The sequence below is a fragment of the Procambarus clarkii genome, chromosome 75, assembly GCF_040958095.1.
Source record: "Procambarus clarkii isolate CNS0578487 chromosome 75, FALCON_Pclarkii_2.0, whole genome shotgun sequence".
NCBI classification, from domain to species: Eukaryota; Metazoa; Arthropoda; class Malacostraca; order Decapoda; family Cambaridae; genus Procambarus; species Procambarus clarkii.
In genome coordinates, this window is record NC_091224.1 from 22178006 (window position 1) to 22197117 (window position 19112).

Here is a 19112-nt window from a genome sequence, read left to right on the forward strand (position 1 = left end):
ACTGCTATAGGGTCCTTAAGACTTCAACACCCCCATGCGCAAGAAAAACAAAAATTCTAAATCTTTGTTCGTCTTCTAAAAATGTTCATTTGTTTCCTGAGCACAGGAAAAATTATAAAAAAATTGTATTGTACTTACCAATGACATAAATGAGCTGACAAGTTCGCTGATGACCGCTCAAGGCAATCAGGGAACCGTCGGGCGCGCAGCATTCAAGAGACCGGAGTTGTCGCGAATTTATTTTCATAGCATTATTTACAGTATGGCACATTTTACAACAGTTTTTTTCCAATTATTGTCACTATGTTGTACTATAATACAACTGCTATAAATTCACTATACACTCATATTAGCATCACAAGTATGCACACCAAAATGTTTTATTTTAAAGGAAATATTTAATGTATTCTTTTTTGTTTCAATACACTCATTCACTTGATATGTACATGTTTTTACACAAATACTGTATTGGACATTTAATAGTCCTGGAGACTGATATTGTGCGAAACAGTCGACATGGCATAGAAGGACTGCACACGCTTCGCACCATGTTAACACCAATTTACGTTTCTGTGGCCTCACTTCTGTGGTATTCCACAATGCACCATTGCTGGCCTACTGCACGCAATCCAGTTGGTGGTAATTTCTTGATTTGGCATACCAGAAAGGCCTCCCTGTAAGCGAGCCTGGGTGTGGGAGCATGATGCAATATTGGGTCCCGAATGAGTCTTTGTATGCCAGGGGTGTCTGCCAACCTAGCAATTGTTTCACAACTTGCAAACTAAACGAAGAGAAACATTATTTTCTACCCATTTTCACAAGATACATGGGGTAACTACAGTATTCAGCATTGTTACATCAACAAGGTGGAAAATCATCCTCTTGGTCCACTTTGACATTTTCCGTACACACACTACACCACCCACCATCATGTCACTTATCGATTAAACGCATGTTGATGTTTTAGTACATCACACAACCTGGCTTACAGATTATTTGTTTTGAGGTCCTGTTCACCTTGCCACTGTCCACCATTGCACCAGGGTGAATGGTGGCCAACACATTCACTTCACATCTGTCTTTTCACCCGACTAAGAATTCCACCATTTTTTTTTTACCTTGCAATCACCTACTTGCATAGCAGTGTCAAACAGGCACAACCAGCCCTTCGTTTTGGCTTTACTGTGCCACACACCCCAGTTCTATTATCAAGCAAGAACCTGGTTAGCAAGGGACTTGTATAATAGTTATACTGTATGTACAATATGTGGCACTTGTTCAGATATGATGCAAGCAGTGCCTTCAACACACTACCAGAGAAGCCATGTTTGTCATTACCAGAAATGACTACATTTGTAGCCGAATACAGTATCATGTGTAACACCATTCCTGATTCACAATCAGTGAGCACAAAGAATTTCCATCCAAATTGGTGGTATTTTGAGGGAATATACTGCTTGGAGGCAGCACACCCTTTGAAAAGCACAAGGGATTCATCAATAATCAGCTGAGCTGGTACGTAGAAATCTCGGAACTTTCCAATAAAGTCATTTAGAATGTACCTCACCCTCTTGTGCCTCACTCTAAAGCCTATCATCCTGTCTCTCGTCTGCATTATTTACAAAAGACACCATAGGAGTATCAAAAATGTGTATAGTCTTCATCTATATCAGGTCGTTGTCGTTGAACATTATTAATTTCGTCTGGTCAGTGACTGCACGACGCGGTGTGCTGACCGAGGTCGGATGCTTCGTCATGATGCGCTTGCCATTGTGTTTTGTTGGTAACCAAGGCCTGCGAGACAAAGGAGGCCTGCACTAGATTTTTTTCAAGATGGTGTCTGTTTACAATCACCCCTGGCTACGATATGGGTGATCCCTTTACACCGAGAGCCATTTGAATCATGGCCAGCACCCTACGTCGCATATGTTCACCATGCGCAGCTTAAGGGCTAATCTCGGCTAAAGGTTAAAGACAAATAACTTGAAGAAAAACTAAATTTTATTTTAGCATCTATATATTCAGTATCATGGAAGCAATCTCATTTCTTCCTGGTATTACTAACTATCAGAGTATGGTATATAAACACCTTTTGCTGCTCACACCACCTTTACTTTACTATTGCTTCGGGTCACCAAAGCACAGTACTGTGATGCTAGCAGAAAACAACATCAAATTATAAGTCTACCATCTGAATAAAAGATGTATTATATACAAGTAACAAATTAAAGAAAATTGATGTGTTTATTCATACAAAATAACTAGTGCAGACATTAGGATTTAATTTGATTATCTACCAGCAGCACAATCTATCACAGCAGTGGATTTAATTTAAAGTGCCGATCCTCTAGCATTCTTGTTGTAAAAATCTGCACAGGTATATGAAAACTTACAACTGCTTAGGGATGATTACATAACCACTGATCTAACTTATGATATTGTACCCTACATAGATGTGGGCATGTTCTTGTTAATCTCCAAAATGGCAACAGACTATGTTAAGTAAAGATACATGGCACTTCTGGACAAAAGTCGATAGATATACCACATCCACATTTCATAGAAATGCTTCCCCACAGAAAAGCTTAAATTTTTCCCCCATGAACAAATGCTTCATTCTAAACCATACCATCAATTCTCACTGACGAGAATTGATGGTATCTGATCAATAGCAGAATCAACAACAATCACACCATACATCTTGGCAATGTATGGTTTTGGTAAGTTTTCTATTTATGTACTTTCCCAAAATATTCCAGGGAACCAGCTGGATCAGGCTTAATAGTTGGCGACTCCGGCTGCCAGTTGGCTGGGCAAACTGCAACATAATAATATATTAGGATCTATTCTTATCTTTATCTTTGTTTTCCAAATATGAACCATCTTCAAAATTTATACCTAACATCACACACACACACACACACACACACACACACACACACACACACACACACACACACACACACACACACACACACACACACACAAAAAAAAAAAGGATTCAAGGTCAAGTACAGAATAACCTCCTGACAAATCATTGTTAGCTAGTAAAACCCAATGTTGAACCCATCAGCAGCTCCCTGTAGCTAGATGAACTGAGATAGTTGTGGTGCCAAGTCACACCAGGGTAAAGCAAATGATGGCATACAATTCACCCAGTACAGTGTGTCCTCACTTAAACTATGTGGGGTGAGGCCGATTCGTTCCACCACGGAATTCGTTCTACCCGTCAGCCCCAGGCATTCAATGTCATTTCACACTGCCTCCATGTGAAAAGAACAGAGGTCCTACATCCACTATAAACAAAACAAAAATCACAGAAATCCTATGTTATGTATTTATCATTTTGTACACATGATTGTTCTATCATTGGTGAACAATTCCATATCAAAATCATTACTATGTGATTATTGGTGGCCACATATATGATGTAATGACCAGGATTTCCATAAGCCAACTGTATCAGTTGGCTTATGGAAAGGGAAGGGAGGCCTCACCACTGACACCATTTATTATGAATTCTTCCTTTTGACTATGGAATATGATAGAGTGATGTGTTACAAACAACTGAAATGGTAAAAATTTTCTCTGCCAATTTTGTTAAAAGCAGACAGTGAGTGAAGCATCGAGGCGGCAGCGGCACCAGCTATGTGTTGCCAGTTAGCTGATCACTCAGGTGACCAACCTTGTGCTGGACACGTCTTTTTACCCCCCCCCCCCCCCCCCCATTGACACCACCTGCCTTCCCTGACATTCACTACCAACACCATCTGCCTCCCCTGACAACAACCACCACCACTGACACTACATGTCTTTCATAACACCACTGTCACTAACTGCCTCTCCTGACAACTTCCACCAATGACATGCTACCCCTGGCACCACCTGCCTGCTCCGACACTTTTATCCTTCAACCACTTCTCCCTGGAAACAATGGGTAAGCATAATAAAATACTATATAAAGTTTACACTTTGGTGAATCACAGTTTATGACAGCCACCTCCCGACACTCAGTCTCTGACCGATTGGACGAACAATCCTTGCTTAATCGAACACTTAGAGTGAGGATGCACTGTAATTAAGACAATCTTAGTTACAGCTGACTACCATGTGGCATCACCACAAGAGATACCTTGACCAATAAAAGTACAGTACAGCACTCCGGCAAATTACACAAGCCAAAGACGCCTGCAACAGCTTCCACAAGGGAAGCAGGCTACCAAGAGCCTGTGAAGCTCTTACATGCAGGCAACATTACCCTAACACCTGACACAAACAAAATAGCTAGGCTGCCCCAGAGACGGATGAACAGCCCAACCACAGCCTAGATGCAGAAAACGGAAGCACAGGTGAACAAAGGACCTGTGAACCTTTGCACCTGAAGATCCAGAAGCAAAAACTGCACAAGGCGCTGCCACATGCCCACAAATTGGGGTAGGACCTGAACAAACAGGCAAGGTTCTTGCAATGTAAACAAGTCATAGCCCAGAAAGTGTTAAATAATAAGCCCACCTTACACTTAAGTGTATGGGCAAAAACCCAAAGAAAAGAAATGGGTATCCACAAGTCAGGAAGAAGCACAGACCTCATAATTACAACCTAAAGGTTGAAGCTGCTCTGTACTCTTCAGAGGCCAGGTTTGACAAGGAAGTGCAAGGTCTAATCCCTCGGAAAGAACCAAAAAAACTAACCAAGCCAAATACGGCAGAAAATGGTATGATAGAAATCTCCCAAGATATGCATTCAAGGACCCTACTGGACCCTACTTTACCCCCAGGGAGGGTTGCAGTGAAGGAACTGAACTCTAACAATGATGGATGTCCCCTCCCCCCCAAATCTTCAAAGAAATGGGAAGCAACAGCTTAACTGTCCCCACTACTGGCTTAAGAAGGGGCAATTCCTCTACAAGGGGATTGTTACACCCACATAACTGCAGCCTGGACTCAACCCTCAGATGTACCAGAGCAAAAATGGCCATGGTGAGGGAGATAAAAGGGTTGAACAAGAGTTTCGTTGAACAAAATCAGTCAGTGGAAGGAAATGACATGAAAATAGAACCAGCATTATTCACCAGCAGCTACAACTTCCTAAATACCAAAAAGATCCTACTTCAAGGCAATCCTTCAGCCTGTCCTCAAGGTTTTCCAGCATCAAGAAACTGTTGTACTGAAGTGTCCTTAACCTAACCTACCACAGGACCGTAAACAGAAAGCAGGACAATGTCTATTTTGCAAGCCTCTACCATTTTCTAGAATGACAATTTTTGGCCTTGGGTATAGTATACATCAAAATATGATGTTTTATTAGGATAACGAGTTACACCAATTTAAAACAGAAAAAAACACCCACCCCCACAGAAGAGGTGGTAGAGGGCAATTTCTGTGCAATAAGTGGAATAGCAGACAGTACAAATGGCCATGTAGCAAAACCAAATGGATATGAGTTCATTAATAATGAACCACACTAAAACCTGCAAGGCTAACCAGGACCTGAAGTAAAAAGGCCAAGCAAGATACCCGGGCACTAGGGATACTTGCCAAAAGGTCAGAGTACAAAGGATGGTGAAAACTTATCTAGAAAATCTGGGACACAAAGAGCCAGCAACTCCTAGAGCAGACAATTCCAACATCAAAAGAACTGTTGGTTGTTGACATGGAAAGCCCTTTCCATGGTGGTGCCACCTTGTGGTGGCCAGCTCTAATTGAAGGGGGGGGGGGGGTTGATGACCCAACTACGAACTTAATTGTGCCATGTTTGTTGCATTTTTGTTTACTCTAAACCTTGCAGTTGTCCATTTTGCTCTACTTCCTTCCTGGGGGGGTTGTTTCTTTGGTGACGGGCGATCATGAATTTCCTGCTCCCTGCATCTCTGTGAGGGTCAGGTTTTTGCCTCCAATAGGATTTTAAGGATTCGAGGGCTGATGTGACTTGCAGAGGTGTCCATGTTGGTGCAGCTAGCAACAGGGAGCCATCGTTCAGCTCTTCTTAAAACAATTCACTACACTCCATAAACACATAATTGTTATTTTCAGAGTTTTACCCTAAGCAGCTTTTAAAAAATATTTTCCCAATTTTTCTTACAAGTTCTGAATTTATGCACTTTTAAGACTGACTGTATGGACATGAACAAACTAGTTTCACAACCATAAACTATCACTCTTACAGAAATAGTAAGTAATAATAGGTAAATAGTAAGCTTTACTTTCAACATTTGCAACTCGACCCTTTCAAACCGCTTCATTTCCAATCTTACCAGAAACCGATCTGCAATAATCCATCTGAATTTCAAAGTAATTTTTAATCTCACTGTCCTCAAACAAGTCATTATCATGCCTGTCAAAAATGTGAACCTGACACATTCTGTATCCCTCAGCATGTTGTAATTGGCAAAGCATCAGTTATCATTCAAAGTGCCAGTGATGAAATAAACCTAGGTTCACTTAACTACAGGAGCCGACACTATAGTATAAAAAAATATATACCGAATCCCTTACCCCTCCCATATGTACTGTACTGAAATTTGTGTACTTGTAAGACCTAAAAGATTTATAGTTTTAATTCTTTGCACTATCAATTAAACAAACAAAAGTTTCAACCCAAACTACTGCACATTCATTGAAGCCAATTGTTGAAAATCTAGTACAATTTTTGTATCTCACCAACAAACCAGAACCCATTTAGGTTTCTTCAGTCACCAAATATAATTCCAAGAATCTTTCCTGCAATTTTAAGACTAACCTTCACTGTCACACCATTTCAGTCCACAGGTAACTAATAAGAAGAATTTTGGCTTGTACACATCATAAACCCACTTCCATGAAATAGGAAGAAATTAGAGCAAAGAAAAAACCAGCAGTTGGAAAAGAGAAACCTTCATTTGCCTAGTCACCACATGGAAGAAACAGTACAATTAGACTGTTTCTCATACGCAATGTCTCCTTGCATTCTTGACCTTTCTACCCTCAAATTAAATGTAATACACCATCTCAAGTAGTCAGACAAATAAAATATCCTCTTCATTAGGAAGATAGAATTATGAAGTATTACATGTAGAATTAGATTATGAAGATAGAATATGAATTCATAGAATTATCATAGAATTATGAAGTAAGTTACATTACATGTATACTGAGTATTCATTAAAATCATTATTATAGTAAACTTTAGGGCAATATTTAATATCTGGGGTATTTATGATGCTCTATTTAAAAAATGCAATTGCTAGAATGTAAAATAGCAGACTGATCAGATCAGTCATGTCCAATCCTCATAAAATTCTAACCCAAAATAAAACAAGACTTCACTGAGAAATGCAACTCGTTCACATCTCACCTTCTCCATGCTCTGCAACAAACTTGAATGCCTTGAGCAGTCTAAGTGTTTCTTCAACAGAGCGGCCGACGGGGAGATCGTTGATACTCATATGCCTGACTACACCTTCGGGGTCAATCAAAAATAGACCACGCAGTGCAACACCCTCATCTTCAAGCAACACTCCATAATCACGCGAAATGTTTTTATTAAAATCGGATAAGAGGGGATATTTGAGTCCTCCTAGTCCACCTTGCTGTGAAAAATATATATAACTATTATATATACAGTATACATATATCATAGAAGCTATAGCAAGAGACAGAACTAGACAATTTACCAACTGGAAATAACTTAAAAGAATAATTAATGAGTAACAGCATTACATGCTATAACATCACACAAATTTGGCCACACTGTAATAAAATCATTACCAGTTGAGAAATTCTAGCTTAAATACCATAGATGCTCATTTAATGACAAGCAAGACATTTCAAGAGCATCTCTGGCAGTGAAGTTAGTTGTGAATAGATTATATAAATGGAAAAAATAAAGGCTTGAACAACTGATCTATGTAATTGTATTTGTCATAACAAGGCCTATGGAGAACAAAAAAAAATATTACAGAAAATACTTTAGATAATGAAATGGAAAGAAATTAATTGCACAATTTGTATATGGTGTTAAAAGAAATAGAGCAGTGCTGAGTAAAGTTATTGTGACCATTCAGCTTTAGTACAGTACCTGTACTTATAGGATAATAGAAGTTATGGATAACTGCACAAGTCAGCTCCAGCACAAGTCAGATAAGCAGATAACTAACACTGATAAATCAGTATTGTAATTGGCAATACAGAAGGCCTCATTTTAAAACTGATGTGCATGTTCATTATTGTAACTAATGGATGTTAACAATATTTAACAAATTAACATGTGTTGTGATAACCCTTAAATGTGTTAAAAGATGAAAAAACCTGAGAATAATAGTTATCAACAGATGGGGGAGACAAGGTGCACTGAAAACTATCATCAATTCATTGCAATTCTTATAAAGTTGATATGCATAGTACAGAATTTGCAACATGAGAAAACTCACTATGATAAATACACATTATGACAAGACTTTTAGAGCCATACATTTCAACATGTACAACCCAATACGAACCTTCCTTGGCATATTATCCCATGCCAGGTGGGAAAAGTGGGAGTCTGTGGACACTCCTAACACCTCGCAGTCCAGTGTTCTGAACGCTGCAACATGCTCACTGAAGGCAATCAGCTCGGTTGGGCAGACAAAAGTGCTTTTAAAGAAAAAGAAAAAACAAAGTTTCCTCAGTCATCTAAAATACATTAAATACTTCTTTATTAATAATAAATGATAGTTTAGCAAGTTTATTCAAGCCTATCCTACTTGGTTGCTTCTCTAGGAAAGATCTTGCTGGTCTCAGAAATGTCACACATAGCAAATCAACATTCCACACTGGTGCAACAACAATCTTTCCAAATGTCCATGACAGATCATATACTTGGGCAAGGATAAGACAGGAGAACTCAATCCAGTACAATTTCCTTGTACTCCTACCGTCCATGCTCAATCACATGGGCTGGACAGTAGAGCAATTACCTAGCTTCATGCAGTTTGGTGTTCAATTCTTGCCTGTCCCAAGTGGCTGGACACCATTCCTTCCTCCTGTCCCATCCCAAATCCTTATCCTGATCCCTTCCCACTGCTACACAGTCGTAATGGCTTGGCACTTCTAATAGTATAGATTGAAGGGAAGGGAACCATCTTGAGACAACTAGCAAGTGGTAACTTGGAGATGTGAAGTTCATAGACTTGAAGACCATCAGTTTATCCCGTACATTTTAAGCAGGTGGAGACAAAAACACCTCATTTAAGAAAAGCGTTCATCATCTGAAACTTATTTCCCTCTGCAACTTTTGCTATTACTGCATGCATCCAATGTGTGCACACAATCATTTGCATGTCTCTGGACTTAATCACTGTCAAGTTCTCACGAGCATCAGCCATGAAACTTACCTTTCAAGTTTACTATAACATTTATGGCTCCCTGGAAGCCAAGTTCTGTGGGCATTTGGGTTGAAACACATTCAAGGCATATTTGATTACTGGCTGCACTTTGCTTCCCTCCCCCTTCCCATCTTGTTTTTGGGTTACACAGGTATAGGTCAGGGAATGGTGTGAACACTTCCATAAAACTTTGGTTTCTTCTTCTTCGCATGTTAGTCCAGGGTGGAAGTCCCTGCAACCAAGTATTGACTATGGCCAAAATTGTACTACGATATATTTGAAAGCCATGACAAACATAACACAGGAATTAGCAAAACTGCATAGTGAAGATTTGAAATGGTGTTTTTTCCAACTCTAAAAGCCTTTCCTTTCACCACTGGAATTTCCTGTTGAGGCAGGACTGTTGGCAAAGGGGCATCTCTTCCTCCCCAGGAAACTCTGGGGAGAAAGGGGAGCTTAGAAATAAAGCTTCAAGTCTTGTCGTAGTCTTATGTCTTTTAGAAAGGTGCTAGTAGACTACTAGCACCTTTCTGAGCAGGCTACTTTTATTAATTCTCATTTCTTTCCCAAGGTTTAAGTTTTGAAGCTGTTTAAGTCAGGTAGAATGCAAGGCCACCTGGAAGTCCTAGCTAGCCAGTCTCCGATTCCAAACACTCGGGAGAACTTTTAATTTATATATGCAAGCTTTCCAGAGATTAGGCCAGGCTGGAATTCAGTACAGCAGTTGTCACCATCTCCCTTGTACGAGCAGAAGGTGGAAATGACATTTGAAGAGGCATGTACCTGCTGTCCATCCACTCTGTCCATGCACAGAGTCCATCACCACAATATTAGTGATGTAGTCAGGTAGTGGCAGTTTTTCCTGGCAAGGCCCATTCAATTTTAAATTAAAAAAAAAAAATTTAGTTACAGAATTTTAGACTTCTGTACAACTGTAGTATTTGGTACAATACTGTACCCAACTCATTCCATGCAAAGATTTATAAACTGCCTATAAACTGCCCTCTACTTAATATTGTCTACTATAATAGACACAGTCTAGATAAACCTGTCAAGTTCTGTTTAAGTTCCCTACTATGGTACAGAAGCATCACTGTCACTGGAACAGACTGAGCAATTTCTGACCTTAAATTCTGACACTGAACCGTTCATAGTTGTGCTACTGACACCAATGTTTACCAACATTTCTTATTCCTATTTCACATAGAATTCCCATATGCCCATACTTTGTGAGAATAACATTTTTATGCTTAAACTTATGAATTTTCATGTATAAATTATGAGACTATGTTTCAAAGAGTCTAGCCAAAGTAATAAAATAAGAGCGCCGAGTTTACAAGAGCTTTACTAACAGTTTACATAATAGAAGAGCTTGTGTGATTTAACCAAGTTGACTTTTCTCCCCCACAGGATGAAATCTGGCAATAACAGGAAAAATTTAATTACTACAAATATACCCCCCACCCCATCACCTCCCATTTGTCTCTAAAATGTAGATTATGTTGAACCATAAAGTTGATCTAGGCCCAAATCCACAAAAAGCCATGTTTAAATGTTTCTCAATATACATAGCCCCAACACTTGAACATTTGCAATTTATTAAATTAGAGTGTAAAGTTTAACGTAAATTTCCCAATTATTAAAGCAGGACCATGTTGCTAGGCTAGCAAGATGCTATTGTAAATGTTAAAGTTTATAATTTCCAACCCCCAGATGCATTTAGCATAAACAGCAATTCCAACAAAATCAGAATGAACACATTCTTTGACTATTACAGGTATTTCTGCAACTATTCCTCGGCCCTTAAATGGTTAATTTAATTTCAAATGGTTTAACTAATCAAGTTCTACATCATGGTGTGCTACAATGCCACAACAGTTCATATAAGTGTAAAAAAAATAGCACTTGACAATTGAAGCATTTGAGGTAACTGCAGATTGTGGTCGAGGCTATTTAAGGGTCAAAATGGCACACACACACAATAAAGAGTTACTCACAAGTCAAGAGGATAGAAGAAGAGTACAAGGTATTTGCCTCTGTAGTCCTCGAGGGTAATCTCCTTGAACTGCCCCCCTACTACTGCTTGACCCTTGAAGCTGGGTGCTGGCTTGGTGACGGCAACGGCTAAGCATCGTGAGGTAGTAGAAAAGTGGCGGTGCACTCTCACACTGGATAGTGTGCTGCGTGCAGCCTACGGATAAAACGCCACAATTAGTTACCATACTAGCACTGTAGTTTATCTAGCCCTCATGCATTTTTAAAATAGCTAGTCCAAGTACAAATCAGTTAGTTCTAGAAATTTGTTAAAAGCCCTGTGGTCTCATGGTTAGCTCACTCAAATGTTTCAAACAAGATGACCCAGGTTGAAGCTCATGGCTCACGGTGTCATGACAACACTATTCCTTCACAGTTTGCCCCCTCTGCAGACCTGGATGTAAAATGAGTGCAGCATGTTCGAGAAACCAAATAAGGCAAGGATTTAAAATAAGATGTGGGAGGGAGAGGTCCTGCAAATCTCATTAATCATCTAACCAGTCATAATATAAATGATACAGTGCTCATAATATAAATGAAGGCAAAGGCTAGGATAGCAAAGTACTGCCCTGTTTTGCAATTATTTTGCAAAACCTATTTTTCTTCATATGCTACTATTCTTTATTAATTTTCCTTTTAGCTTACCAAACACTAGAGGGTGTATAAGTTAGGCATGTTCACTGTACAATCAACCATGTAGTTAAGCCCTACAACCAATCATAATGTGCAAGAATGATACATTCCCTCATTCATTGCGATTTGACGACTTGTACTGAATTTTGTAACTAGCTCATTCAGATTGTAACTTGCTTAGTTAAATGAATTGTGGGGTTCAGCCCATTATGTGCCTCTGTAACCCTTTCCACTACCGCCCACAAGATGGGTATGGGGTGCATAATAAATGAATTAAACTAACTCAAAAGCACAGTCGAGTTTGTTGCAGACTTTAAATCAAGAATCCCAAGTTTGAATCCTGGCACGTTTCCTATTGCCTAAAGGCACTGTACATCTAAAGGCAAGTAATATAGGTACGTGGGAATTAATCAACTTTTAAGGTTACATCATGGGGAGGGTCTAGAGCTTGGGGATGGGGAATCTTGATACAAGCCTTATATGTATACTGTATATACACAGGCTGCCTGCCTGAATTATTTAAATAAAATTCTTTGTGCCAGTGTTAAAAGTGCTTAATGTGGATACAGTGCTGCACTATTTTAATTTAGGTCCATAGTGCTGTACAATCTAGATACAGGATATCGTAACTTATTAACTTTGCCTGTAAACAGCTCCTGAACCTGCAAAATGCAAGTTGCCCAATTCTGTAAGTGTTCATAGGTTTGTTTAATTTAGGTAGGCTATTAGAGTTCTGCAAGTTATCCCTACAAACTAAAACATTTGAAATAAACTTTAAGCAGTAGTCAGCACAGTGGCTCAATTTAACGATCCAGGAAGTTAGCCAACTTGTCGGTTGCTTTCTGCGAGTAGTCGATAGTTGGCCAAAGTACACACATTGAAGCTGCTTCATCACGCACCGTGAGCAAGAATGAATGACTTTGCTAACCTGTAGTACCTGTGTGGTTTTGAGCCGAGTGTTCATTTAATCTTGCTGGTGGCAAAAACATGGTTTTTAACTTTTACAGCCAACTGCTCTCACTACTGAAGTAACCACCACAAGCTCTAGGGATTAAGATCAGGGGGAGGGGGGGAGGGGGGGGGGTTGAACCTATCATCTTGTACAAGTTTTTATGGAACTTTCAGGATCTTCTACCCAGAGAAGTGATGAGTGATATTTAAGAAAGTACCAAGATTATCACCAGAGATAGGCTATACTGTACCTGATTTATACAAGGGCCACTAACACTACAAGCCTCGACTAGGACAGGAAGCTGGTGGCTTGTCAAAAGGCCCCCCCCCCCCAATTTGCCTTGGAGATATATATATATATATATATATATATATATAGATATATATATATATATATAGATATATATATATATATATATATATATATATATATATATATATATAGATATATATATATATAATTATATATACATACACACACACACACAATGTATATAGAGGATATAGAGGTATATATACAGTATATATGAAATATATGGATATGGAGGGCACCACCTCTGGTTGTGTTTGTAGGGACCCTCACCCTTGAAGAGGAGGATATGAGGCACCTGGAGGAACCTTGTATGGCTCTCACATACAGTCTCCCACTATACATATATACACATACACACACACACGAAGGTAAGATAAGTTGCAAGAGCATATATGATGGCGAGTATATTCTTGCAAAACCACTAACACTCATAGCGCAAATATACTCTCCCAATGAATATAACTCACGATAACTAAAAACATTTAAACCATGAAATACAATTTAAATGAATGACTACACACATTCCGCCAGATAATGATAATTACAAGTTATATAACACTTCTCAAGACGTAGCACCGGGAACAACGCAATCTTCACCTCCACTAACTACTAACTAACTAAAGGACTCTTGTCACTAACTACCACCTGGAGGCCCCGCACTGTAACCAGCACAATAGAGAGAGAGAGAGAGACTCTCTGACACCTACATTTAGCGCAAAATTCCTGAGTATGCCGGCCATGCTGAGATCAGGTGTTGTTGTTGTTGAGGGTAGCGAAGGTCAGCTGACACAGCCCGCGTGCCCAGCTGATCAAAACAAGAAACATATGAACAGCGCTTAAAAAAAAATCATCCACAGTATTTATTTATTTACTTATTTATTTATATACAAGGAGGTACAATGGGTTTATGAGAGTAAATAACATTGATGTTTTTACCTTCTTGTAAAGCCACTAGCACGCATAGCGTTTGGGGCAGTAATAGCACTTGGAACCTTAATTTTTATAATGATAATAATAATAAATAGTCAAAATGTGTAATTGTGAAATAATTATGTTTAATTTATATAAAAAAAAGAGATCGCCTCGATTTGTCGGTGACAGGAAGCCTGTGTATGTAATTAATTGACATATCAATTTGTGACACTAGCTCTCCACATATGTCAGTTGCTTAATTTAGAAACTGTACTTGTGGTCGGTCTCGAGCCCATTGATGATGTAACGATGTAAAATGAATTTTGTAACTAGCTCATCAAGATTGTAACTTGCTTAGCTAAATGAATTGTGGGGTTCAGTCCCTGAGCCCATTATGTCGGTCCATAGAATTACCCCAATCACCCAAATCAGGCCAAAACTACCCAAAACGTATTAGCATTACGTAAGTAATGAAGAAATATGGTATATTTACTTACTATAATGTTGGTGCTACACGTAGAACATGATCAAACCTATTTTTTCTCTGAAATAATCTAATTTCATAACGAAATGAGACGTAAATATGTGAGAGGTGACGCCATAGGAAGTCGACGGTCCAAGCGACAATTGTGTGGAGCGACTTATCCAAGAAATATGGTCGCCAGGAGAGTGTTTGCTGCCATATCAGCCTCCTGTACACAGTGATCCAGTCCTTTTCGTTCATTGAACACCGAACCCTAGGATACAAGACACTCCGTACATTGACAACATCGCACACTAATATTTTTACCACTTCGGACACCAGCTTTAGACGTTTCGCATATGTGTACGTGTTCCATATTAAAACGACAATATAATGCTATTAACAATTAAAATCTTCTATTTAACAGGCATATAGTTATTAAATGAAGTTTAGTGATGTAATAGACATAATCCGGAGTTGGTAAGGACGCCGCCCGCCAGCGTAAACACAACACACCCGAATGCCCACAAACACGATACAACGCACAAAACACAACACTTCTGTCAGTTTTTGGATAAACTCCTTTTATATTTATTATGTGAGAGTTATACATGTATAAAATGATAACTATTATAGGTAAGCGCCTAATATTTAATATTAATCAATAAAAAAGAAGTCAGAAGCCACACGCCTGTCTGTACATGTCTTTTGTGTAAAAGTATTTTGGGCACTCATGTACTTGTGCGCTAGCTGGCGTTCACAACTGTTCTCGCCTACAAGCATTAGAATTAAACAAACATTTATTTTTTCATTTATATACAAGAAGAGAAGGCTACCCTTGAGTCTGTAATATTCATCTGATCACTGGTCTCCCATTTGGTCCTCATTGCTTTATCTTACTATTATTGAATGTCAATAACCGTATTATGCAATTTCAATTTCTTCTATTTCTTTCTTTATTATGCACCCCATACCCATCCCGTGGGCGGTGGTGTAAAGGATTACAGAGGCACATAATCAGTTCAGGAACTGAACCCTCTAGTTCGTTTAGCTAAGCAAATAACAATGTTTGACGCTAGTTACAAAATTATTAATGTTGTATACACATGTACACACACTCATACATATATATATATATATTTATATATATATATATATATATATATATATATATATATATATATATATATATATATATATATATATATATATATATATATATATATATATATATATGCGAACAAGCCTGAATGGTCCCCAGGACAATATGCAACTGAAAACTCACACCCCAGAAGTGACTCGAACCCATACTCCCAGGAGCCACGCAACTGGTATGTACAAGACGCCTTAATCCACTTGACCATCACGACCGGACATAATGAGGTGATAGCCGAGGCTATTTGAACCACCCCACCGCCGGCACTCGGATAGTAATCTTGGGCATAGCATTTTACCAAATCACCTCATTCTTTGGGGCACACGTGAGGAACACAAATGCGAACAAGCCTGAATGGTCCCCAGGACAATATGCAACTGAAAACTCACACCCCAGAAGTGACTCGAACCCATACTCCCAGGAGCCACGCAACTGGTATGTACAAGACGCCTTAATCCACTTGACCATCACGACCGGACATAATGAGTATGGGTTCGAGTCACTTCTGGGGTGTGAGTTTTCAGTTGCATATTGTCCTGGGGACCATTCAGGCTTGTTCGCATTTGTGTTCCTCACGTGTGCCCCAAAGAATGAGGTGATTTGGTAAAATGCTATGCCCAAGATTACTATCCGAGTGCCGGCGGTGGGGTGGTTCAAATAGCCTCGGCTATCACCTCATTATGTCCGGTCGTGATGGTCAAGTGGATTAAGGCGTCTTGTACATACCAGTTGCGTGGCTCCTGGGAGTATGGGTTCGAGTCACTTCTGGGGTGTGAGTTTTCAGTTGCATATTGTCCTGGGGACCATTCAGGCTTGTTCGCATTTGTGTTCCTCACGTGTGCCCCAAAGAATGAGGTGATTTGGTAAAATGCTATGCCCAAGATTACTATCCGAGTGCCGGCGGTGGGGTGGTTCAAATAGCCTCGGCTATCACCTCATTATGTCCGGTCGTGATGGTCAAGTGGATTAAGGCGTCTTGTACATACCAGTTGCGTGGCTCCTGGGAGTATGGGTTCGAGTCACTTCTGGGGTGTGAGTTTTCAGTTATATATATATATATATATATATATACGTATACATATATACATACACATACATATTTAATCACCTACACAAATACACACATCAATAATCTTTGTGTCACAGGTGATCAACAAGAGGCTCACAACAGTCACTATAAAAGGCACTTTGCATCTATAGTGAGTCACACAGTTACTAGTCTTGCTGCAAACCCACCCAACTGGGCGGCAGCTTTACAGTCATGTGCTCCACACCCACCCACACCCACCCAACTGGGCGGGAGTTTTACAGTCATGTGCATGCATTACCTACAGTAAGCAAATTTTGGATTCTTCGCTAAGATTTCGGGCAGCATATCATTATGAATGAAGTACTTACACATTTCATTATGCAACTTTAATAAAGTTGTCCTTCAGCCTTTTGTAGTGTTCAGCTACCCTTATCTTCTGTATGTTCCTCACATTACCAGTATACACAAACATTGACATGTAGGGATAGAGACTCTCAGGTAAGTTAGTAATTTAAATGCACAGTAGCAGTCCTAGGCGTTCAATCCCCGACCGCCGTCCAAGTGGTTTGGCACCATTCCTCCCCATCCCATCCCAAATCCTTATCCTGATCCCTTCCCAGTGTTAAATAGTTGTAATATATATATATATATATATATATATATACTCTTCACACCTTACTCTGTACCCTTACTCTTCTGTCTTCCAGTGTCATGAGGTGCATTTCTCGCAGCCTGTCCTCGTAACTCATGCCTCTTAGTCCTGGGACTAGCCTATTGGCATACCATTAAACTTTTTCAAGCTTCGTCCTGTGCTTGACAAGGTGTGTGTGTGTGTACGTGTATAACACACACGTACTTATGTGGTACGTATGTACTACATAATTGTAAGGCGTTTGCTGAATTAGAAAAGTCGGCTAGCAGTCCACCCTTAACGACACAATTAACTCATTACATAAAAAAAATACGTGGCTGTGCAACAGTGTGTGGGAATTGGGGAACTGGTGTGCATTTAGACGACTGGTGAGGACCAACAATGACGTAGAAGGATGGCACCAGCGTCTGAATCAATGGGCAGTGAGGGACAACTTGGCTTTATATATTTTAATCCCCTTACTGTACCGTGAGGCGTCCCTGGTAACCTTGCAATACCAACTGGTTTCTGATCAAAAGCTAAAGTCCAGTCGCCGCAAGAGCAATGAAGAGAAACAGGAACATTTGTGGAAGCTTTGGGACCGTTACGAGGAAAAACAGATAAGCACCTCACAGTTCCTCAAGGAATGTTCGCGTTTTATCCCAGGAAGTGCCTGAACTAGAATTAGAAAACAGCAGTCTGTTTACTGGTTGTTATTTAACTTAAGTTAGTTGTAAATGATAATGTAAAAATAGCCACTGAGAACTGATGAGTTGCCCAAGACTTTTGCTCGTAAAGAGGGAATTGATTACAAACTTGGACTGCCTTTGAGCAGCCTGAGGGCAGCAATATCCCAGGAACATCAGCTAAATTTCGGAGACTTGAAGCAAAGTGAAATTCACACCAGTTACTCCATCTATCATCATTCTATTATGCAGGAAGAACCGCACGTCTATGGGTCATCCAATAATGTTAGCAGACTTCTAGATGTTACCACTGCTAGGCTTAGGTTCGGCTACAAGTACCTCTGGGAGTTTGTAACATCTGCTGATGTAGATTTGACTAAATGTAAACTCTGTCAGCAGAACTATTCGCTTACTTTGCGCCATTATATAATGGAATGTGAAAAAATCGCGGAATTTAGGGATAACACCATCAATAGTGTCCAAAAAATGTGTAAGTACTTCATTCATAATGATGTGCTGCTCGAAATCTTAGCGAAGTATCCAAAATTTGCTTACTGTAGGTAATGCTGCACATAACTGTAAAGTTGCCGCCCAGTTGGATGGGTGTGGAGCAATGGTCACTGCTTGATCGCAAGCGGGGATTTTTCTGGCGGGGGAGAAAGAAACAATTGCGCAGCGCGTCCCGCGGCGTTGCGCGGGCAGTTTGGGGTCGTATAAATACAGGCGCACACTGGGGCTCTGCCTCACTCCGCCTGCCCTCGCCGCTGCCCTCGCAAAACCCCACCCTCCCCCCCTTTGCAAGCGGCTGCTTTTGTACCCCCGTCATGCTTTGCACAGTTGTCCCGATTGTCTCCCCACTGCAGGTGGGAAGGGGGGTGCAGCGCCGGTCCCCAAGTGTCCCGCTGTCCGCAGCTAATACTTTGCCCAGTCTAGGTGCTAGTAAGCCCTACTTGTAGTCAC

The 19112-nt window shown here is 40.0% G+C and overlaps 1 protein-coding gene across 1 annotated transcript; it reads right to left on the reverse strand.

The window, feature by feature from the left end:
* Positions 1-1983: 1983 nt before the first annotated feature.
* On the reverse strand, positions 1984-14085 carry LOC123771754 (peroxiredoxin). The gene is made up of 5 exons (XM_045764481.2): positions 13982-14085; positions 11341-11534; positions 8477-8612; positions 7333-7567; positions 1984-2818 (listed from the first exon to the last, which is right to left on the reverse strand). Exons 1-5 carry the CDS (start codon positions 14012-14014, stop codon positions 2730-2732), a joined length of 687 nt encoding a protein of 228 aa, XP_045620437.1. The 5' UTR covers positions 14015-14085; the 3' UTR covers positions 1984-2729.
* Positions 14086-19112: the final 5027 nt, after the last annotated feature.